Source organism: Drosophila yakuba, chromosome 2R (genome assembly GCF_016746365.2).
Source record: "Drosophila yakuba strain Tai18E2 chromosome 2R, Prin_Dyak_Tai18E2_2.1, whole genome shotgun sequence".
Lineage (NCBI taxonomy): Eukaryota > Metazoa > Arthropoda > Insecta > Diptera > Drosophilidae > Drosophila > Drosophila yakuba.
Window position 1 is genome coordinate 11873704 of NC_052528.2, and position 25175 is coordinate 11898878.

General features: G+C 42.5%; 3 protein-coding genes and 1 long non-coding RNA gene across 7 annotated transcripts in view; 1 reads left to right on the forward strand and 3 right to left on the reverse strand.

Moving 5' to 3' along the window:
* The window catches only part of LOC6530236 (uncharacterized protein DDB_G0288805), a 58866-nt gene that overhangs the window by 30940 nt on the left and 2751 nt on the right, over positions 1–25175 (reverse strand). For all 4 annotated transcript variants that reach the window (XM_039371931.2, XM_039371929.2, XM_039371930.2 and 1 more), the window contains one exon: positions 13947–13992. In XM_039371931.2, coding sequence (XP_039227865.1) covers positions 13947–13992 — 46 coding nt within the window. The remainder of the gene's footprint in view (positions 1–13946; positions 13993–25175) is intronic.
* LOC6530238 lies at positions 5097–5801 on the reverse strand. The gene is made up of 3 exons (XM_002091139.4): positions 5491–5801; positions 5331–5433; positions 5097–5271 (listed from the first exon to the last, which is right to left on the reverse strand). Exons 1-3 carry the CDS (start codon positions 5737–5739, stop codon positions 5150–5152), a joined length of 474 nt encoding a protein of 157 aa, XP_002091175.1. The 5' UTR covers positions 5740–5801; the 3' UTR covers positions 5097–5149.
* The window catches only part of LOC26535277, a 33143-nt gene continuing 17570 nt past the window's right edge, over positions 9603–25175 (forward strand). The window contains exon 1 of the long non-coding RNA XR_001454209.2: positions 9603–13407. This is a non-coding gene — a long non-coding RNA (uncharacterized LOC26535277). The remainder of the gene's footprint in view (positions 13408–25175) is intronic.
* On the reverse strand, positions 14927–25174 carry LOC6530239. The gene is made up of 3 exons (XM_002091140.3): positions 15936–25174; positions 15147–15460; positions 14927–15088 (listed from the first exon to the last, which is right to left on the reverse strand). Exons 1-3 carry the CDS (start codon positions 16030–16032, stop codon positions 14927–14929), a joined length of 573 nt encoding a protein of 190 aa, XP_002091176.2. The 5' UTR covers positions 16033–25174.

Consider the following 25175-nt stretch of genomic DNA (forward strand, 5'->3'; position numbering starts at 1 on the left):
TCTGGGCCCTGGAAAGTCCTTGAGAATTGTATTAATTATGTGATTCCCTTTTAATTACTGTTTGATGACTGGGCACAATTGTGCCGAGTGCCAGCTCTTATCAGTCAAGCGGGGACGACTGGGTCATATCACATACTCAATTCACACCCAGTCTCGCCCGGATGACGTGCGAATTTGGCTTTAAAGCGCCACAGCTGGCGGAGATTTATGGTGCGCATAGTGGGAGCCTCATAAAGATTGCCCCAATAGCGAAATCAAAATAAATCGTAAATAAATCGCAGCGAAATTCCTTGCCAAAGATTCCATGACACCCGCTCTATCGGATCGTCTCCAGTGGCATCCGCCTTTCCACAACGGACTTTGCTATCGGATCGTATATTATTATCCGCATATATTTATACTTGACGGGCGGACAGCTACCTTATCGCTCGAGCTTCCTGGCTATTTTCGTTTTTGGGCCAGGCTAATGAGCTTTAATTGATTCCCTTCCAGATTGGTTTACGACCACGCCCTTCTATCTGGACAGGATCTTGCGGTTTCCTGGTTTTCAGTTTTCGGTTTTCGGGTTTCGTTTTTCGGTTTTCGGGCACGTGTCATCCGCTGGTATCAAGTTTTTCGGGCCAACCGCAAAAGCCAGAAGCATATTGAATTTTACACACATTTGTTGTTACCGAACATGTAAACAAAAAACCGCAAAGCCAACAAAACATCCAGCCCACACACTTCTCCAGTGCGGAAAACGTGGCCTGCGGGCGATTCGTGTTTGACAAGTAATAAAGGTGATTAAAGCAAATCTAAACACTTGCCCCAAGCATTTCAAATGCCAGTGAATAATGCTCCACTGGGGGATAAAGCCTCGATGCACAATTGGGGGAGGGGGTCGAATCATTTGTTAATCAAAATGCAAATGTAATCAATAGAACGGAAGTGCCTGCCCCTCGACAGACCTGTAATTTGGTTATTGTAGTAAATGTAATAACATAATGGATCAGTCCGGTGAAAGGGGAAAATGAGATGGTTCAACAGTGGGTCAGACCTGAAGTTTGGAGTTTACTATCGAGTTTATTTACAACTACAAAAGGGTTAGTCACAGCTAAATATAAAATAGTAACACTCACGTTTTTGGCTATGCTTTAAATTTCATCAAAACATTGAAATACGTCTTTATAGACGGATTAATGCACTTTTCTAGCAAATGTGCGCCACTGTTAGCTGGCTCAAAAAGCCGCCCTCTGGGTAACGAGTCTAGCCATGACTCTGCCCCACCTGCGGCTCCACTGCGCCCCCAGTTGCATGTTAAACGGCATGAAAATGCTGCAGAGGGTCGCCCGAAGAGCACCCACTTTCACCCACCTTCACCCACCTTCAGCACCTGGTCCGCTGGCCTTTTGGCATTTCGGCTGCCATTTTCCTGCGGAAATGTACGCCAAAATGTTTGCGTGCCTCCAACGAGTATGAGAATGTAATATGTTGGAATATATGAAATTTAAGAAAACAACGTGCCAAGGAGGGGTTTTTTTCCTATAGCAGGGGGTCTATATACAAGAGGATGGGGATGGGAATGGGGATGGGGCTGGGAATGACTTGGCAAATGGCGCCGGCAAATGCGTTCATTGAACTGCCAGGGCGATGCAATAAAATCAACAAAAAACACATTTAAAAGGAAAATAAATGTGTGTAGGACAACTGGCGACCAGGAAAAGTTACGAGAAAGGACAGCTGGAGATGGAAAGCGGGAAAACGGGAAAGCGGGAAAATGGGAGTGAGGCAATCTAAGACAAACAGTGAGCGGATTTATGGGGTCGCTTTCGGTCGAGTCGCTGTCGTCAGTCGCAAGTAAGAAAAAAAACGGAAGCGGAAAGACGCGAAACTGGCAACTGACACACAAATGCTGGGCAGAGGGGCAAAGAGGGAAGGGGGAACCGCAAGGGAAGCTGTCGGAAGGACTGCCAATCCTCCCCTGCTATAGCTGCTACACTGAAAGCAAAGTAGGTAAAGAAGTTTTCAATTTAAAATTTGAAATTTCTATATAAATATCAAGTAAAAATATCGCAAATTATGACAATTATCGTCATATAGTTTAGATACAAATCTGAGCACACTGTTATTTAGTCTGTAACAATATGTGCCCATTAAAAAGGAATTATTTATTTAGTTTACAGCAAATCAGACCCTCACTAAGCCTCGAAATAGTTTTCAGTGCACATATCCTTATGCGTTCTTCTTGTCCTTTTCTGTTTGGATTGGCAAACGGAAGCGAATTAAGTTGCCTTATGCGACGAAAGGGTTCAGGACACAAGCCCTGACCGCCGAGATATCAAGCTCCTGGGGTGCAGATCGTCCTGGGGTGAAATTGATATGCCGACCCAGACAGATACACAGATACTACAAGTATATGTCCCAAGGAGCCGCAGATACTGTATCTCGTGGCTTGTTAAATGTGCAGAAAATTTCCGATTTTAATGATCCACTCGGGTATCGGATTTTCAGCGCCCCTAAATTACTTACGACTCGATGGGCGGGCAATCGCTAAGAAATCTGTAATTGCCGCGGCGCATTGCATAAGCGGTACAACACGGCGGATTATTAATATTTGCCAACTTGCCTGTGGGAATTCAATAGATAATCGTGGCGGCAAATTGCTGTGAACGAAGCCAAAATCGATTTCCCAATCTGCATTCGCTTGCCATCATAAAAGAGATTCGCAGTGCGAGTATTAAATAAAATTGTAATCACAATATGAGTGACTTCTTTCCTTGTCCACCACGATTAGATTTATTCGTACGCATTTGAGATTTTGATTTTGATATAGAACAATGAAATTCCTTCTGCATTCGATCAGATACTTGCTATTCAACGATGAAAAATCAAATTCCGTTGGCAGTGTGTATAGCAAATGGTGAATACTTTATATTTAGCGGATGAACACGGGAATTCCTTGAAAGAAATATCACTTATTTTTACGGCTAAACACGTCACTTTTAAATTCCACATTCGAGGAGCGTCCATAAATTTGTATTCCCAAAGGCCACTTAAGCTGCGAATCAAAGTTGTCATTCTGCTGGTTTCAAAGTGAAGTTAAAAGTGAGAGTGAACGATTTTCTTGTCAGCTACCTAAGGAATAAATACCCCAAGAATATGAAAATCACCTCAAGTCAGATAGTGAGGTAATCAACAGCTAAAAGCGCGGTCAAGGTCCAGAAAGGGAGAGATCCCAGATATTATTATAATTGAACCAATTAATAACTATTAGTAACTTATAAAAAACCTGTATTATTATTATATTTGGTATTGCATTTCACTCAAGTTCTCCGCTTTTCCCTTTTGTTCTCTGAAATGGGTGTGACTAGCTGCGTCTGAAACTGCGGCAAGTGCCACGCCCACCTGGCAAAAGGGCCATTTGTTGCGCTTCGTTGCGCGTGGAAATTATGATTTTTGCTTTTGAGAAAATCTCATTAGGCGCTGAAAAAGGATGCCGATTTGTGTAGCCATAAATATGGGTTGCCTGCCAGCGATTTGCAGCTCAACTCTAAACGCCATCCTCGGGGGTACGCGTTACGTGGCGTTTTAATTAAGCTCAGCGTTTTATGGACACTTCTTTAATGGCACCGCATAAATTCTAGAGGAGCAGTCGGCAGCTTGGATCAGGAGTTTTAGGACTCCGCCGACCCCGTTTCAGATCCAGGGCATAAAACGCACGGCAGGCAGTCGGAAAGTGAATTTTATGCCAATCATTAAACAAAGTTGTGAAACCGAACCGCTTTGTATCGGGAGTTATGTCGTTGATAACTTTATCCCCAACTTTGTAGCGAAGCAGAGCGGATCGGCGGAGCTCCTTTCCTTATCGATTGCCTGATAAATGTTTGACACGGTGTGTGAGCTGCACTCGAGGGTGTCATTCAACTCGACTGTGTATCTGTATCTGTATCTGGTAAATAGGTTTTATGGTTCTCCAAAGACGTGCTCATTATAACTACATGTTAGTACAAACATGGGTTATGCGCTCTTGCTATGACTCACAAATTCAAGAAACATTGAAATGGATTATGATTGTGCTCTCAATTGGGCTTTATATTTGTCAATTTTCTATACGTCATTCATATATATAATAGTGATCTTGTTTAGAATTAATATTGTGTAAACGGAAGTGGGTGCTTGCGTTGTTTCTAAATAGCTGATATTGTTGTACAAAGGAAATATAATAGTTGCTTAACAAACGTTTGAAGTATTAGTCATCTATCCAAAATGATCCATGTATCTCAATTAAGTTGAGAATATATAAGGAAGTAAATTTCGAGTCACTTGGAGTCACTTTTGGTGTGATTCATGCACTAGAAATGCCACACTACTTACTATATATAAAATCCTACCAGTTGATTTTAGGTTTCACTTGTGCACCGGATTATCCGTTGGTATACGAATTAATTCATAATGAATGCGTGACCATAAGCAGCTCGTGATCAGCGCTCATTTGGCTCATTTGTAGTTAAAACGCTTTGGAAGCTGATTTACTCGTCGGGTTTTTGCATATCTCATGAGCAGCATGAAATCGGAATTGGAAACCGAATGATTTATTTGCAAATGCAACACCGAAATGCACTCACAAAATGAGCTTTTAAGTGGCCGGCCCTCGACTTTCGACTTTTTTGTTGTTTTGTTTCACTTCGGCCTGTGTTGACTTCACCCTTTTGGGGGAAAAAAACCCAAAAACTCACTGGCAACTGTCACCAAGTGCTCCACATTTGTGTGTAAAGCTTATTAAGAAATGCTTATTCCGCCTTCTGTCTCGCTCTTTCTGGGGAGCCTGCGTCCCTCTCATTTTTATCGAGTTTAATGGATTTTTAATGAGTCTGAAGCGGGGCTTTTGACGGCATTTTCGGAAAGTGCAGTTTCATTATCGCTTAATCCTGTTTGCCTTTCAGGAAGGAGGAAGATAAGCACACAACAAGCGTTTCTCGAAAAGGGGGAGTATACGGACTACAGAGTTCGGATTGGCGATAAAAATATAACAAATTTATTTTATCGCTTTTTTGTTGATTTTACTTTAACTGGTTATTGGTAATGAATGCATAGATATCATAGAATAAAAAGTCTAATTTTACTTCCACAAACGAATTTATTGCTACTCTAATTAATTAATTTTCACGATTTAGGGATTCGATTCGTTGTCATTACTAATGGCTCCTTCGCTGGACTCGGAATCTACGTCCACACCCGTAGTCAACTCACTATAATAGGACTTCACCACGATCAAGCAGTATCCGAGGGCAACTTAAAGTGAAAGGTTATAGTTGGGTGAAACATCCAAACATTCAAACACATCAGCATACTTATTCTGAGGATCAGCAAGCCATCCAACAGCACGGTGACGAGGGTGAACAAAAATACCATGTAGTTTATCAACAGCCAGGTTCCGATAATCAGAAGTTTGTTCTGAATTTGGACGCGAATTTTGTGAGAAAATCTTTGAACTGACTCATTCGAACTCACGTAAAACACGGCGTAGATCAGAAGAAAGTGGTCGAGCATCATGAGCCAGAACAGGGTTGCAAATCCGGCCACGCAGATTTGGGTGTCCATGGTTCTAAAGAACTCGACCACGTAGTTCGGATATTTGTTTGAGATAACCATATCCCACCCAATGCTGCCCACGATGAAGTCCGCTAGTCCAAAGGCAATGCCCACTGTAACAACGCCATATTTCAGAGGCCAGCAGTACAAAAATTTTCTTAAAACCATGTTTGCTCAAAATTCGTAAAAATGAAGGAAAGTGACGGACTTCTCGGTTATTTTGAATTTTGATTCCTTTTATTTAGATGTCTGAACTCCATCTATTGATGCGGTTTTCAAAAGAATTAATTTGTTGCATACTTTTGATATGCATCTTATAGGACGGCCTGCGATATGGGTTTCAAACAATTTACTCATCCAGCAAATCCATTAAGTCCCTATATGTTTTGAAATTGTGCGAAACTGCGACTCGAATGAAAAAATGGCACCCGCATAGATTGGAGGGCAAAAGTCCATTTGAAACTGAATCACCTGTCGGTGTAACGAGTGTCTAGCTAACTGAAATTTCTGTTAGTGGTAGCCCGTAATCCTACACACTCGTCTCTAGTATTTGGCCATCGGTAATTCCGAGAATTCTAGTTCTGTAGACAGCAATTAGATAGACTGAGACAATGCCAAACAAATCAAGTCAAATACAATAAACGCCCTGGCATTTTATCAGCTCCAAATCAGACGTAACATCAGCCATCAGCCGCCGGGGCTCTCGAGTGTCGGGCCCTCAGATCGCCAAGTTTTGGTTTACAACGCAAAAGCGACAAGAAGCGAAAAAGGGTTTGTCGTTTGCCGTTTGCCGTTTGCCGTTTTCCGTTTGCCTGCCTGAACATTCTTTGATCAATCAAGTGACGCGGAAGCGACGCATATAGCTGATAACAGATAGCAGTTAGCATTCCAGGCCCTCTCGCCTACTCATGGCTAAAATATTTGGCCAAAGTCTGCCAGGGACTGCCAGGGACTTGCATAACGAGGGTGGTACACAGTCGAGTCGACCCAGTTAAGGTCGTTCGCCTGGATTGGTCGATAAGGGAATTCGGCACTGCAAAATGTGCGATCGAGTGGCCTCGAGTACCCGTACTTCAGTCCAATTATCGGGGTGGTATTTTAATTAGGCTGTGTAATCACAGCTCAGATCATCGAGGCCGCACTGTATTAGCCAATCGAGCGCAACTGTACTCCAGCAAAAGTTTCCAAATGTGACTGACCTAACTTACACCGATAGCAAACGTGGACAGCGGAGCTGGTTTTCATTTTTGGAACCAAGGAACCAAAATAGACCGTTGCGCCGGTCAACTGGATTAGAGTGAAGCTAAACGGATCGGTTTTTAATGCCCCACCAGCGGAAATAACCAAAAATAGCATCAGTTGCCAATGTAAAATATGGTCAAGCTTGGGTATTAAGTATGTACCCCCTTCTCCGTTCCTCAGCTATGATAATATAATATTAGCGGGGCAAAAATAAAAACACAAGGTTAAAGCGCTCTTAAGTACAGTTGAGCTCGCCACGCGTCGTTGTTATCGTTTTATCGATATCGCCGAATATGTTGCTTCAGTTGTTAATCCAAAATACAACATGGCATTTGACAAGCGTACTAATTGATTTGATTCTCGTGCCGCTGCGTTGCGGCAACCAAATGCGACGATTGCAAAACCGCGCACATAATCGAAGTCATGGTACCCCGTGAAAACTTTTAAACTTAATTACCCTTTTTTCATTTATTTATTCTAGCATTTGGAATTATTCTTGCATTTTTTCAATATAGTTTGTAGCATATATAATTCGTCTTTAGTTGATTATCACATCCATCCGAATCTATGGTGGAATATTTTTGGGTGCATGGTAAATATTTTGAATTCCTTCGGTACAAATATTTACATTTAAGATTCCGTTTAAGACCTCCATTACCTTTTCAAAGCCATTTCGTCATCAATTTTAGAACTTAAGCTCACTGAAAAGCAATGTAAATTCCCTATTAATAAGTTTTGTTTTTGCACAACGGAATGCCATGGAAACTAAAAGAGGTCAAAGAAAATGGCTGAATATTGGCCCATGAAAAAGAGAGTTGCACATAAATTCGGTAAGGAAAAAACCAAGAATCTGACTCTGACTGAGTCACTAGACCTAAAAACAAGTTCCAGTCTTTTGTATCTGTTGATAGACAAATATAATGCTTCGCAATGTGGAATATTCCGAGAGCCTTTTGGGTTCTTTAGCCGACAGTTGCCTCACTGATAAGACAAAATGCGTTTTGCAATAGCGGAACAGCTTTATAAGCCCCCATGAATAGACCCATTTCTGTTTGTCTTCAGACGACGATGGGGAGGTTTCTGGGAGGGCTTCATGCTAGGCCTTGCATGTTACAGGAAATACACAACAGGCAGTAATTATGCAGCTCAAACAGTGGTGTTTATAACAGTTTTTCAGCCCAGAGACGTAGCCAAAACACCAAATCATGGTAACTTGTGTCGCATGGATATGGCACACATGCCACAGCATATGCCATATGGCACATGGCACAAATCATCATCATAAACAGCTCGTCGGCTGTCTTTCTTCGCCTGGTTCTGTTGTCAGCACAATCACAATCTCAATCACAAAAAGGCCGCCTGGCGCTCAACTGGCCGCAGAACGCTCCATAAAAAATGGGGCGGGGATACACTGAGCGGAAGTTTGGATTGCGATAAAAGCCCGTCGAAAAGGGAGAGTTCTCTGTGCATATAACCCAAAAATTAGGCCCTGATTCCTGCGGGGGCTGCCTTTATGCGTTGAAAGCTGGGATGGTATAATATGCGGAGTCAGGGGATCTACAAGTGGGTCACCTGCGGTTGACATAAGCTATTGCAATGACAGGTGGGAGTGCTTGGGCTGGTTGCACAGCAGTGAAAGTGATCGTGGGGGTTCCCCAATTTTAGGGCTGGAATACCGGGAGTACTCTGTACTAGTCGTAAAAAGATTGTTCATTTGAATGCACCAAATAATAATCCCAGATATAGTTTTTCCAACGCTATACCATTTAATAATTAACTAAATGTATTTATTTTAATCTTAGTTATTACCTTTCTTATAGCATAAAATATAAATTGTTTGCAAAACTATTTTTCCCTTTTTTCAAGGGGCTATGTTTACATATGGCAATTAAGTGCTAATACTACCGGATGACTCTTCATTGAACAACAGCCATTAAATTCCATTTCGCGATAATTCCGCCCCATAAAAACGCTCCCCAGCACAAAGCTTCCGAAATGCCGAGCAGCAAGCAAAAACCACCTGAAAAGCAATCGATTATCACTTTTGATGGGCTGCCAAAAAGGCGCTTATCTAAGTGCGCAAATAGCTGGGGCTAAGCACCCGGCCGCGGCGGTGGAATTTCGCTCAGTGCACTGTCAGTCATTCAATGCCGCCTTTATCGACACTGTGAGGGCGCCAAAGGCAGAGAAATGCGTGTCAGATACAACAGTCCGAAAGGAGCCCCCCTATCTGCCATTATAACAAATAACAATAATATGAAAAAATAATTGTGTCTTTCTGTTTGCTCTATATGTCAGCTTGAAGCGCCGGCCAGGTGAAAAAAGTGTTCCACGAACTCCGGAGGGCCCGTGCTTAGCCTTCCCCATTTAGATACAGATACACAGATACAGATACCCACCGCACTGCGCCGATTGGGCTGTCAGTATCTTTATATTAATCAATAAGAGCAGCTCCGATAAGATTGCGAGCTTAGTCTGCTGCTGCTGCTTCTGCTATCGGATGGGGCAAGTGGCTGATGGGCGGGGGAGTCAGGTGGCCGGGGGACTGGGGCGGCAAGTGGGTGGATATCCACCCCTCGAACACATGAACTATGACCCCACGATCACGGGAAACAAGTTGCTGTTACAGTTAAGTATGCCATGGTATTCCAATGCAAGACCTCACCTTTTTTGGAAGTAAGTCGTTCAAGTAAATAATAATATTATTTGTGTATTATAATTTTACCAAATTGTTTACAAATTATGAAATTTACTAATCTACCGTAAGGTGCAGTTCTTAAGTTGAACCATAACTTCATGTACTTCATTTCTTTCAGTGGTATTGATAACATTCCCGACTGACACTCGCCAATTGATAAATCCATTGTTTGTGCAGCATTTAATAATGTATAAATTATATGGGCTCGCCGAGTAGGGGCAATACTTCTTGGCCAGCTGCCAACTAACTTGGCCCACTGTGCTCCATCAATTTCGCGTGCGCCCATAATATTTACATAAAAAAACCAATATTCGCCAGACCAATTTGTTATTCAAAGTAATAACTGCGAATGCCCGCAAAACATCTGCGCAGTAAGGAGGCTATCTTAACGTGTCATTTGTTTTAATTGGTCAGCAGGGTGATTGCTAAAAAAACAATAAGCTTATATAAGGGCTTGAGCATCGCGGCCCTCAGTTGTCCTAGCCTGAGTTTGTTTGCTTCTTTGCACCACGTTTAGATGATTTTCGGTTCAAACCAGAACATCGATAAGAGGGCCAAGCACATGTCTGGCCAAGTGCGAGGGTATTAAATTTATATAAGGTGCGCGATTGGCAAATTACTGCTGGTATTTATAACGTCTTAGAGATATGATAGCAATGGATAGGCCAGCAGCGAGTGCTTCTACACCCTCAACACAAAAGCGAAGATTTCGGGCGATTAAAAGATGGGATGTTTATCTGTTGGATATCAATTAAAAGGCTTTCCCGCCACTCGGCATCGATGTCGACTTGAGCTCGGGGGAGCATTTAATCCCAGGAAAAGTGCAATATTTACCCACACATTAGCAAAGTCAACAGCGGCAGATTGGTGGAACAAAAGGAGAACTTCACCGCCACAAAACTCTTGAAAGCGGAAATCGTGGCGTAAAAGTCGGAAAAGTGCTTTACAGCGAAAGCCTTCTATGGCTGAAGACCAAATCGATACCACATACGAATGTTTTGCCGGGCAGCATAAATCAAAATCACTGACAATGTCAAGAGGTCTCAACTGTGCCTGTTTTCGAGGAATAGAAACGAAATTTACGACTTGGCTCCGGGATCATATCAAGTTCATATCATATCAAATTATGTCCAGATAGCTCAGACCTCATGTCCACTCTTCGTATCTCAAAGTTGTTTAATCATTCGTCTGGGCCAGCATTTTGTATCCACGTTTCAAGATTGGCAGCTTGATTTCGGAATGTTTCTTGATTTTGGCATCTAACAATATGCAGTGATACACACAGCACTTTTATTCAAATTGAAGAATCTGTTTGATAGTAAGCGTTTTAAGCTAGTGTTAAGTTGTTAAGTCACAAGTATAGCATACTCAACTTGACCTTTGGGTAACCCTGAAGCTTTGGGAATTCCCATTTTGTGTGACAACTATCATTCACCCCGATACCACCGAAATTTGTGGCATTCTTGAGGTAGCCCGATTTATCAATGCCAGTCAGAGTGATTATGGGAAACACGTTTATTCGCACTCTCCTATCGCAAATCACGTTTTTGGAAACGTTTCCAAAAGCGAAACTTTCCGCTGTTGGCCAAAACAATGTTGATCAAGATAACGATCATCAATCCCAGATATTGAGAATAACAAAAACAAGTTAACTGACTTGGATATTATGGTGGCCTTGGACGGATTTCCATAACGAGAAAGCCCACAAAACTCGAGCCGCCACAAAACTCTTATCTGGTAAATGCAATTAGAGACCGACTTACATACATTTGGCTCTTGGTATTTATAGAGGCAATACCAAGAAGTACGAGTATATGTTCTGGGCCAGGCGTATATCTTTCCTACACCTTTCCTTCTCGACTATCACCCGCTGCCAGAGGCCCCAGTCCCCAGTCCCCAGTACCCAAAAGCGGCTCTGCCTCCCCATCTATTGACAATTCAATTAACGTTTTGAAATAATTTCCTGATAAGCGTCGCTGTTTCGGGGCTACGCAACAAGAAGAAGGAAATTAAACAGCACCCAATAATACCCCGGCAGTGGTTAACTTACCAATAAAACAAGAACCCAAATTGGAGAGGGGTGGTGGGGGCAGAGCCAGGTTATCACTATTTGATCCACAAATGTGTTAATATTAAACCACTAAGCCTATAGTTATATTGTAAGCATCAACCTCAATAGTCAATCCTAATCCATATTGTATTTTTTCTAACATGAAGCCCAAACATATACTTTGGGTAGTCTAGGTACATGCTCTTAACAACTAAAATCTTGGCGGAAATGAAGAAAATGTAAGTCGGCCGATATGATCCTTATTACCTCAGTGGAAATTTTTACAAACATAAAGTGAGCGAAATCCCCGTGCTATCTTCTTTTCATTGATGAACTTCAATGTTTAGTAAAGCAGATTAAATGGCTGGGAAAAACGACAAAGCAAGTTTGATAACTTTTAACGAACCATTTGGTTAAACCCGCCTAGAAAAACCTTTAATATTGCATTAAAAATCTGACGAGTGCTTTTGTAATTTTTACCTGAACTGACACTAATTAAAAATGTATTAAATTGCATTAACAACTTTAAAAGTCAATGAATATGGCATACAAGTACTGAAGGCATTTCAAAGAGACCTGTTGATCTCTTGTTAATGCAATGCGTTTAATGGCAGAAAACTGAATCTTTAAGATTGGGGATTAGATTTTAACAATGTTCTTGTCGTGGCTTGTTCTTGTAATGGCTTGATTTCGTCACTGATAATGGCGCTTTCCTAAGTTTGCACCCTGATATCTCTCCCGATGGTCCCGATGGCGGTGCAAGTCAACTTTTCCATGCGCATTTACCTCACCTGGCGCCAATCAAAACCGACGCTATCGAAAGCCCCCAGTTTAGCTACTATAAAAGTGCCGCTAATTTGGCTCTTGATTGCTCATTTATTTGCTCGGCACACGTTCATTGCCATCGTCGGCGATTCCCCAGTAAATATATATTAGCCCCTAGGCACTCAGCTTGCATTAGACATATTAAATTCGGACCATCCCTCAGCTATAAAGAAGGCTTCAATCCTGGCCACGTCGGAGTACTTGGAGTGCATTGAGCCAGCAAAGTCAAGGTTCGACTTCACATTGATTAGTTAAGGCTTTATTTTCGGTGAAAGTTTACTAAAGACCCTATAAGACCTACTTTAAGTAAGTAGACAAGCTTAAAAGTTAGAACGCAAATTTGAAAGGATAACTATCCAATAACATATAAGGTTTCTAATTTATTTGTTTGATACATAGTGTAAAAATTGTAGAGTCCCCTTACAATATTCAAATCAAAATATGGAGAAATATTAGCACTATTTTAAGCACTTCTCTTTCGACCATCTTCACATCCGCCTCAAGTGCAAGTGGAATTTTTCGCAGGTTGATTATTGGCAAAATTAATCACACCGGGTCACAATTTGCATATTCGAGTTTATGAAGGGGTTCAGACAGTGGCAGAGGCTTTCGGAATGCCTAGGGCACGAGAAATACCTGAGCGGTACGATAAAAAATAAAAAATAAAAAATACTCGAAACGCTGAACGATTCAATCAACTCGAAGTCGCTGCCTCGAGCCAACTCATGCCAAAATCATTTTGTTGTTCATTTAGAACAAATAAGCAAATACTTGCTGTAAATAACACACTGTGGCCTCATGAGAAATTGAATGGAGCGGCAAACGGAACTTGGCGAAGACGTCGCCCAGTTGGTTTCACGCCCATGGAATGCCAGGTATTCCAGTTATTTATTTCGGCACATTAACAACCCGGCAGGCATGGGGACATCCGACATTCAGTCGATACTTCAAATTGATTGCCAAATAAATTAAAAGTGTAAGCGGAACAAAAGCAACAACCACGAACGGCTGGAGAAAACGTGTAAGAAACGGAGAACAGTATTATTTAATTAGCGTTTGGTTGTTGCCATTTTTATAAGTATTCACTCGACACGTCCAATGTAGATGGCTGATTATTATTATTATTTTTTTGGCAAATATTTGCCCAATCGCAGCTGATAACGGCAAACAATCGATGGTGTGCCCTGATTCGCAGGGAAATTCCCTTTGATAAAATAATTGGCATAGTTTCGTTGGGCTCCCCCCCTTTTTTTGTCGGAAAATGGGTTTGGCCAAGTTTGTTGCTCTCTGGCATAATGATGATGATATAACTTGATACAACATTTGATAGTATTATCGAATATTTGCACACGCGTCAATATTCGCCCTGAAGGGCACTCCATGCCAATATTTGAGTTCCCGCTTGCGGTGTAAATATCTAAATATCTGCCGGATTGAATGGACTTGAAAGCGTCTGATGAACTGGCCAGACAGTCAAGGACTCCAGGTGACTGCGTAGTGATTGTGTCATCGGGCAACCAGTCATCAGCACCATAATGTTTAAAGCCTGTTTCTACTTACCATCAGGAGGTAAATAATCTTGGCATAGACCGTAAGCTGTGGTAACCTGGAAAGAGTAAAAGGTGCTTAGAAACATTTAGATTTAAAGCTTAATCTTAAAGGCCAGACTTTGATTAATTTATATTTAAATTCATTTAAAATAGGTATGTTGGATTAAGAGTGTTGTCATTGCCTTGGAAATAGCCTTAAAACTTAAGTTAGAGGTAAATACCCAAGTAACTCTTTTTAAGATTTATCTTCCACTTAAACTCGAACTTGTCTTTCTTCTGAAATTGGTTGCAAAATAAATCATATGATTTACTACTTAAAGTTGGGAAAGTAGTTCTATTTTGAGATTTATGTACAACTTCTAAAGCAACTTTTTTTGTTAAAACACATTGTGTGAATACAAGTAGCCATTTTATCCAAAACTTTATCGACTTTCGACGACTGATCTGTATTTCCCCGAAGTTTTTCATGCCGTCTCGACTACTAATTGAAACCACAACCTGGAACACCCACGCACACTGAATTATGGCAAAACAATATTATGTAGGGCACTGCGAACACGTGAAGCCTGCAGCTAAATGTGTAAATGCATAAATCATTTGGATTGAGCGACTTTTTGACATCGCAAATGAGCAAGGACAGTTGCAGGAGCAGCACCATAAATTCACTTGAATTTATTATGCAATTAGTTAAAGACCTGCATTGTCAGATGGCAAATGTCCCCGGCTGAAAGTGGAGCAGGCCCGTTGGCTGCCAGGAATTTACAGTCCAAAGAAAGACCTTGAGTGCGATTTTCGCATGCATTTCGCTGGGCAATCCCTGTCGTTTTCTCAGACTTTTATAGACTTTTATCGGCATGAACTTGGCTTTCCATAGCTCTCAAGAGGCCAAACGCAGCCTTGAAAAGTTGAAACTCGTTAGCCCCACCCGTGTGACCCACTTGAGCATCTTGCATTTGCAATCGCATTCGCATTCGCATTTTCCATTTCCATTTAATAGAACTTTATATCCAGTATGAAAGTGGCCACCGAACGGCGATGCCTGCCCTTGGGCTTTCCGTAGTAATTTGTGTCGTGGAGGCGGTAGAATCCCGCTGGCAAATACCCCGGAATGCTGTGGTTCTCCAGCTGAAAGTTGCGGACATTGTAGCTGGCCTGCAGAGGAGAAATTTTTTGACCCAGACCTTCGAATAAATTGAGATACAGTACGCACTGGCGGAATGGGACAGCGTTCGGCCAGGTTCCCGTACTTGAACACGTTCCTCAGCCAGACCTTCATCAAACTGGACTGCAGCAGTTCCCGCAGCGTCTTGCAGGTGTCCATGTCGTAGCTGAAGAGTGTCTGGTACCGATCCTTGCCATCGATCAGCTGCAGGAGGGTAATTGTTGTCCTCAATCCATTCCTCAAGGTGCGATTCAGCTGGATGTCCAGGTTCAGCTCACCTTTGGCGGTCAGCCATCCCCTGATGCCGGAGCAGAACTCTTTGCTGCACTCTGCACTGGTGTTGGTAAACTTGCTGCGCAGAGCTTTCTTGGGAATGGGGAAATGTGAAGTTTACTTGGAAACATATATCAATTTGCAATGCTTACTAAACGATTCGCAAAACAACAGTATCAGGAAGAGTAACAACAACATTTCCAAGTACTGTTTTGGATACAACTCCAAAAGCAGCATTCAGTTCATTCGAATCATATTCAAAATAATTAGGGCAGTCGTCGTTAGTCAGGCTCGAGTGAATAACTAATGGTTACATTTCACTCAACACTTTAAGCATGGAATATTTTCTGTATTACTTTATTGTGTAAAGCAAACTACAGTAGGCACTTATTAAGCGCTTCAAACAGTCACGGATTAACACTGATTATAGTAGCCATACTCCAGTTCAGCGGGGGGAAATCTAACTCAACCCCCCACGATGGCCCATAAATCAATCGGCAGTCCATCAATCAATCAATCAATCAGCGGGCCATCAATTAGTCAGTCTGTCAGTCCGTATCACACTTGCTCCGAATCGCAGAGCTCTGATCTGAATCTGGATCTGATCTTGCGGCTGGTGGCTTGGTGGCTTGGAGCTCCAGACCCCAACTGTCTGCCACATACGGATTCAAGTTCAGTGCGACCAGCTCACGAACTAACCGTAAAGCAAACTGAAAGTAGCGCTGACGTTTGGCTGATCGGGTTGTTTTGGGTTGTTCGGTTGCTCAGTTGTTCAGTTGCCCAGTTGCTCGTTTGCTCGTTTGTTTGGCAGCGTTGTTTGGCTAAGCGGCGTTTAATTGGAAACACAGTTGGGTGTTGGTTTTGACCGGTCCGCTGTCTTCATCGCGGGCCATCAACTTTCAGCAGCTGCGGACAGCTGATGGACGTGGACATTTGCATTCGTTCTCAGGCCAACTCCTGTGTACTACCAGATAAACCCGTTCAAAAGCCGACCAGGCTCGCCGAATCAGATGCACATATTACGCATACGTCGTGTGGTCCGTGTGACGTTTTTGCAAATGCTCCCACTCCCACGACTACTGTGAGGATAATTTAATTGAATTTCTTATATTAAAACCATTACAGTTTCATAACAATATGACAAAGCAGAATACAATGCTTTAGATATTTTATGAATTTAAATAGCATTGAATCATGGGTCTCCTAGGATGAATCCTGTACCCGATTTTTCTCTCTGTGCTACCTCTTCGCCGCACCTCTTCCTTGACTCCTTGCTTAATTGCTGAGCCGCGTGGAGCGTTTAATTGCAAATTATTCAAATGCCGACGCTGCCGCAGCTGTCATTGCTGTCATAACCAGTCGGCGCAGCTGTCCCCTCCGCCCCACTGTGCCGCCCCCTCTTCCGCTCCATCGCCCCATCGCCCCACTCATCCTGGCGAGCTTGCAATTATGTCCCAAATTAACACAGCAACCACCACAGAGCCCCCTTCCGTTCCCCCCTTAGCCACAAAGTGAAAAAACAACATCAAGAAAATGTGTAAAAATATGCCCCAACTTTTCGCCGCTGTTGTTGTCAGATGAAATTAGGCGTGAAATGTAGTTTGAACTTTTGTGCTTGTGTGGAAGTATTTCTTAACAATATCCACAAGTGTTTGGGCATTTATTCACTCCATATGTTGATGTATTTTTCGACCACGTGGGCGGTTTGTGCGGTTCTTCCATCGCTGGCTACCTTAATTGTTGCCAAGGCGACTGTTCAGGCTGTATCAATATTTATGCCAGTGAGCTGATAAAAGCGTTTGCCGATCGCCCTCCGCAATCTTTATCTCTTTAGTACTGACCACAGTCGAAGAACATGCCATTATGAACTATATGGCAAATGCAATTTCGATAAACTGAACAGCCTAGCACAGTGGAACAAATTAGCCCCAGGAAGCGGCACTAAAAACTGGTGACCGATAAGGTGATCAAAAACCCATTAGCGAGTATCTCACAAGAACAAAACTCATGGACAAATATTTCTTAATTAGGGCTTGATTAAAGATCACTTAAACATTAATAATCTTTTTTACTCTCCCTAAGACATTTCTTTATCTTTCTATGTGTTAATTCAAATGGTATTAGCAATGGTCATTAAACTAAATTACTTAATTTAATATGCAATTTCAATAAGCCTTCTTTGGCACAGCTCAGTTAAATAAATTGGGTACAGGAAAAAGAAGTAAAAAAAGATCAAAAACTCATTAGTGCGATGAACACAAGAACAAATTTGTGGTCTGATTATAGCCAAATAATTTGGAAGTAAACTTAAACCTTTTGTACTTGGCCCTAGTAACAATTCTTATATATGTTGTGCACCTTATCTTAAATCTAAGAAAATCTATTTTTCTTTTAACTAAGTACACCAACGTACCTTTAGAGTTGAAATTGGCTGGAATTTTTTATTCAAATTTTTTTTTTGGTTTTTAAAAACTTTATTCCACAGTGGGCCTGCAACATTTATGGCAATATCGGTGGGCAGCATTGCAGCTGCAGGTTGCCGCTGTTGTTGCAGCTTTTGTTGCTGCTGCTGGTTGGCAGCGTCTCAGGTTGCATTTATATGCAAATAGCTAAAATTGTTTTCAATTTGCCACCGCCAAGCGCCTTGGCCATCGACAACGCATTCCTTGAGCCAACTTGCAGCTAATTTTATGGCTAATTGTCTGCCTGCCCGCCTCTCGTGTTGTTGGCCGCATTGATTGCTGATGAAGTTGTGATATTTGCGATAAAAAATGTATGTGATAAAAATTACTGAGCAGCCGGCAAACGCAGCCAGGAATTTCTTAATTGTCAGAACAGGCCGCTGCAAGCTGAACTAATTGTGGAAAACTCCACGCACAAGGACACCTTGTGGCAAGCTAAAAAACAGAAACATTATCTATGGGAGGCATTTTTGGGCGGCGCGACATTAGCGGCAAGTGTCAAAAGCGTTGAAAGCTTTTAATTAACTTTATGTCAGGGTGTGGTTGTCCAGTGAAAGATAATCGCAAACTGGCTAAAGCCAGAATCAAAATCGAGGGCAAAGGAAAATGGGTTCTGCCTGCTCATGAACTGATTTAAAAGTGAGTTGCAAGGAGACACTAACTACTGATGTCAAGCATTCAAGAAAGCATTCATTATTGATTTCGATGTAATATTACTAGCCGTTTAAATTGAAGGTACTTTGCTCTAGAGACGCATATTTCCCTTCTTACCTAATCAATAATCTACAATGTTATATCTGGGAAATTTAGGATAGCCCTAATTGGGAAAATCCGCCACTCAAATGAAAATATTTCCAATTGAGTTCAGACTCGTCCGGCCTGATTGGCAACTCAAGGAGTTCAAAAATCCAAACACACAGCCTCGGGAACTTCAGACCCCTATAAATAGTCGGCCGTGTCACTTGTAAACAGATTTCCGGGGAAACTGCGTGCTGTCTATCGGCTTTGTTGGGTTAAGCTTAGCCCTTTTCAGCCCTCCCACCCCTTAGAAATAAATACTGGCGATCGGGCAACGATCGGATCGAATTGGAAATGCGCAGTATGATGTCCGATTCACATTGGTCGAGCATGCAATGCAAATGTGATTGCCATTTTTATGAGCCAGCGACAACTTAGTAGTGGCACTGAACGGAATTGGTATGGGGATGGCGATGGGGATGGGGATGGGGATTGGGATTGGGATGGGGATTTGACTGGGGTGGCTTTATAGCCGTTTCTGATTACAACTCTGGTTTAGTGGATTGCTCAACGAACTTGACATAATGACAAGCGCAGCCAGTTCTTGATGAATGGCCCGCTCTTGGGTGTGGAAGGCAACGGGGTGACTGCTGGTCAAGATTTATGCAATAGTTCGATTTAATTGAATAATATGTTGCACCTCGGATTGATTACATCAACGGGTTAATGGCTCCAGCGATGGAAACCCGTTCGACAAGTGTTGATCTAAGGGGTTTTGAGTAATGGAAACTTTAGGTGACTAAGAACGAAATTATACGTTCGCAATGTTATAAATAAATTAAGTGTTTTATAAGCTCTTAAAAACATAATAAACCTACGTAGCATCTTTTCTCTGATAAGAGAAAAATCACAATAATATGTAAGGAAGAGCAGTTAACTTAGCAAAATTAAAAGTAATAAATTATAGTAAATTAAATATTTGTTCCTCCTTGGGCCCTAATTGATTGAAAGAGCGAGACATATTTCGATTCCCATCACCCTCTCAAGATCCAAATCAAATGTTCATTGAGTCCCAACCCCATAAGCATCATTAACATCATTAACATCATCGTCGTTCAAATTGTCATTTAATAAAGTGAGTGCTAAGAGCCAAGAGCAAAAACAACTTTAGCCATATACAAACATACATATATGTAAGTTCGAATGGCAGTGAACGAAAAGGGGGATGTGGCACAAATGGAGGGGCGGAAATGGGCAAACAATCTCATCCTAACGTCTGATGGCACTTTACAGTTAGAGATTGGAGCAGATGCAATTCAATGTCAATGCAATGTGCGGGGGTGACCCATTCAACCGAGACTCCCCCCCCCTTGGAAATCAACCACACGACTGGTGGGGCTTTTAGCGTCTGGCAAACTTGTTGGCGGCTCTTGACTGCATATAAATATCCAATAATTATTGGCGTCTAAATGCTTTGCCTGTAATTGCATTCAACATGTGCAATTGCAATGTGAGGCGCCCTCAGTTTAAGTGATGTTGCTGTTGGTTTTGTTAAATGAAGTAATTAAATGGCAATTGAGCTGGCAGAACATATCATCAAGTGCCCGGAGGAAGTTGTTGAAAGGGCGCAACTGGCGTTTAGAGGGGCTTCATTGAGAGGCTAAGGAAAATAACAGGTTCTGAATGTTACGATTATGAAAGGTAAACTAATCACCCTTAAGGATGAAGTGCATGAAACATGCACAGAGAAGTCACAATTATTTGCATTAAAGTAAATAGCTAGACTTGTGCCATTAGAAAGCACAAGCAACCAAATGTCATAACCTCTTAACCCCTTAAAGTTATATGGCCCATGCCAAGTGTCACTGATTCACACCCATTACTTGTTTGGGTAGCTTAGGTCAGTAATGTGCTGCGGAATGCAAAACAAAGCGAGGCAAGCCATGTGATCGCCAACGATAAAGTACTTGACGCACGTTTTATTTTTAGTGAATGTCTAGACCCACCTGGTATTTAGGTATTTAATCGATAAATACTCCCAATTGTTTGTTCATATTTAGCAATATCATTATTGTTTTTTTTTTTCGCCACCCGGCTCGCATTCCCTTTACAAATGGCAGTCGAGCGGCGAGAGCTGTGGAAATATTTTCCCATGGTGTTGAAATAACGCCCACGAACAAGTGCACCCATCCGCACTCCTTTCACTCGGCTTTCCCATGATTCTCCTGCACACAGTTCTGAATACACTGAATTCTTCTGCCGCCGCTGAAGAGCAGCCCACGTTCGCCCCATTCTTCGGGGCCCTCTGTGTGCACAAATTGGCAAACACGCAACTCATGATCAAGTGCAATCTTTTTGACATTAATATGACAACGGCAGCAGGAGAACACAGGCAGCTGACCAGCAAACAACCAGCAAATCGCCGGGAAAAAATCAATTATGCGCACGCGGCACAAAGGCAAAAGCCACACCGCACAAATGACAACTGCGACTTGGCACGGCACTCCACTGGGCTCCCCCCTACACCACCTCCGACTTTAACTTCGATCCCGACTCCAGCTCCAACTCCACCAACTCCAACTCCAGATGCAACTCCCATTCCCAGTCGACTTCCCCTTGCTGATTGAGTATGCGACACAGGCAGCTCCAAAGTGGCGAACGCTGATGAATGTCTGTCAAATTGTTGACACGCCACGCAGACGCAGATGGAAAGATGGAAAGACATTGCTGACATTGACACAATGCACACGGACACGAAATGGGGATTCGGATAAAAGGAGGGGGGTGTTGGCACTGCAGAATCGAACTGTGAGTACCCAGTAGCGCTGAACCTCAAGCGCTCAAGAAATACTTTATCATCGCATACTTTATAATGGCAGCGCCAAAAAAAGTTAAGAAAACTAGAAAATGGCTTCATTACTTTAGGTATACGTGTCAATAGGTCTTTAGTCCAATATACCCTCCGAATTCGAGTAATTTCCAGAGAAACTCCACTAAGGAGGCGACAAAGTTGCGCCAAGTCTGCCCATGATGATCGCGATCGTAATCAGGATCGGCTAATGATCATTCGCGGAAATATTTTATGCCATTTAATTTCAAACCCACCCCAGACTGCCATCTAATTGAGTTGTTGGCCAGCTATATGGCTATATCGCCATACACATATAGCCGAAGATCCGAAGAGAGTCGCCCGATGGCTGGCAAATATTTATCGGCATATTAATGCAGCATATTTCAAATGCAAAGTCGACTCTCATCTGACTGACTTACTTCCTCAGTGAGCGGCTCCCAAACATGTTTATGCAATTTCCCCGCCCGGTCCTCGCTCTTCAGTCTTCAGTCTTTAGTCTTCGGTCTGCCTTCTTCGGTCTCCAATCTTCAGTGTTCAGTCTTCAGTCTTCAGTCTTTGGCCTCTAGTCTCCCGTCTTCCGTCTCCTTGGTCTACGGCTTGTCTTATCAAATGATTTTATTTATGCTATGGGCGCGCATGTGTGCGATAATTGGATTATTTACTTTCGCGGCTTAGCAGCCAGCGAGTTGTGGCACTCGTGGAAAATTGTCGAGTTTTCGCTTTCTATTAAGTCGACCCAATGGAGACGCCCCTTACATGAGCCACATTTTTTTGAAATCCCCCTCAATTAGATATAAGAACAGAGTTGTTTAGATATTATACTGTCGTATTGGTAACTGCCAATCTATTGATGAAAAGGTAATACCTAAAAATTATAAATTTGCTTAGATGGAGGTAATTCTACGAGCTAGATTCAAAAACTTCGATTTTCTCCACCCAATTTGGTATATCTCATTTCCTGTTCCTGAAGTTAGATTACAGATGTGACAGCCCAGTACAGTTGCTACTAATCACAGCTCCTTTGTGCCCCGCAACGCCCACTCAACTCAGGTGGGGAACCCAACTTCAGATCCCAGATTCCAGATCCCAGGTGCCAATCCGTTAGTTTGGACGTGGGTTTTGGCCAACATTGGAGCAACACCCAGTTTGCTACCAGACACAAATATACAACATTGTCGTCGTCAGGCATTAATATGTATGAGTGGTGTCAGGAGGCAATGCCACAACGCGTTTATCAAACATTTGAAACATGCGTTGACTCCCCCTTCTCCACCGCCTGCCACACCCCCTCTGCCACCCCGCCCCCTTTGCCCAACGAGCTGGTTGACCCAATTAGCCGGGCATTATAAAGTCGTAAAGCATATTGCCAGACGTGAGCGGGTTGGGGCTGGGGAATTAGCAAATAGTCAGGCCCCCAGGCCAAAGACCGAGCTCCAGCTAGAGATAGATATATCTATATAGACGGGTAGATAGAGATAGATACAGATACAGATACAGAGCAAGGAAATTCGATCTCTGTGTCCGAATTATCTATCTCATCAATAAACATACAACTTGCAAAAACTGCAAAACAATCTATCATATCAGAGACATCTTAAACCCATTTCTCTTAAATTCTCTTAAATCTACAAACAAAGCTTTAACTATAAACTAGCTAAGCTTTGGTTTGCATGAGCTATACACAAGTGCTACAAAATTATTAAAAGCCTTACCAACATTGAAAGCAAATCTAGAAAGCTATTTAGAGCAAAGTAGTAAGTACACAACAATTTTTTCTGTGTAGAAAAATGAGTGACAATCACGCCCGCCACATCCCATTAAATGTGCAAGCGAAAATCGAGTGAATTCATAAATCACAAATCACTTAGGCAAACCATTTTTGGTAGCTGAACAAGATGTTATGGCTGGCGGGACGGTGAAGTGCGGGGGCGGCTGCCAATGGTCATGTTTTGTGCGATAATATTGACAAATTGTGCAAACATTCGCACACAATTAATAAGCGCCGCACAGATGGAGCTGCCCCTTCCCAAACACAAAAAAAGGGAAAAATATCAAAGGAAACAGACACAAACGGCGGCAGAAATTATTCGCCCACGTGCTGGGGCGCGTGTTCGCATTTTGCAGAAGGCCAAAAAGCCAGAGAACCGAAAGCCAACTGACAAAGCCAAAAGACAAAGCCAAACGGAGCAGGGGACAGAAAAACAAAGAGCCGGGGGACATGACAACATAATTCAGATTCAGGGAGGGCGCACTGGCGCTACCTGAAAATAAAAGGGAAATCAGGAATGTCGCCAAGTGTCAGGAGACAATGGCGCAAATACAGTGGCACAATCGTTTTTAAATGCAACCGCAGATATATGCAATGCATTAGTGAATTATAACTAGTATCTACTTGTAAGAATGCCACTCTGTAGTGAATTTAATGAAATATTATTTGTGCTTACACCACATATCTGCCATAAATCAAGTTCTTAGCCATCCAAATATTGAGAAGGCAGCTCGCCACTGTGCCAATCCTCACTTGCTTCTTTCAAGAGCGCGTCCCATCGAGATTCAAGAGTCCGACCACGTAAGAATCGCCCACACAGAAGCTCCCTTGGAGCCCTGCATTCGAATGACCATTCCGAATGAGTATGAGATTGCAACTTTTAGCGGATTGAATGAGCAGAGATACACATTTCCCGGCTCTTTAATTTTTGATTGATGATTGCAGTTAGCGATGCGTCGATGCGGCTTTGAAGTCTTTGAAATAACAACATATCGCTTGGCCCTGGGCCAGCACTCGACTTTCGATTGGCAGTCAAAGACTAAAGTCGGCAATTTATGCCGGCATAACTCGTGTGTTTAGGCCAAGTCGCTGCGAGTAAGCGGCTTACTTGGCCAGGAAGCCGCGACGGACATTTGTGTTGACAAATCAATTAAATGCGAAATTTAAAGGCGCACACAGTAGCGCCAAAGGAGAAAAACTGGGCACGCAAATGCCGCTGGAAGTGGGAAGTGGAATGCTGGACTCCCGGACTAGAGAATGGCTCTCCTTTGGAGCCAGTCCAAAACCAGGTTCCGACTCCCAAGGAAACCTTGTCGACGCTTATCGAAAACATTGATCCGGCCATGCAAATCGTAAAGTGTGAAAACAAATTGCCAAGGGGCCCCCCGAATGGGGGGTACCCAAGAACCCAATCGAGAGACTCATTGCAGCCGTCCCGTCGGATAATTGCACTCGATTTGTAATTCAAGATTAAGGGCAGACAGCTCGTCCGTTTTCCGTTTGTGGACTGGACTGGACTGGACTTAATTTATGTCCAGATCTTTGGCCAGGGCATTGTTTCTCCACCGACCCGATGATAATCACCTGAAATGTGGGCCATGAGTTAAGTGATTATGTAAATTTTTGGTTCGCTAACCAGCTGAGTTCACCACCTGGAGTCTGAATGCGATGGCATAACCTTCAATTGGCTTTGGGCAGATTTCTGGTAATTGCAAAAGGGGAAGACAAAGATTGATGGCCAATTTGGGGGAGTCAGTTCTGGCTTTTTGTATATAGTAAATAATTAGGATCAAAGTGAAAGGCTTTTCTCCTTGTAACTTAAGTCTTAAGTTTACCAGACTACCTAATGATGTCAAATTTATAAAAGATGACTTTCCCTTAAAATGGTTATTATCACCATTTCATTAAACTATTAACTACGAAACCTTAGCTTATAATGTCACAATACACAATTAAATTATCTTAAAATCATAAATCATGGCATA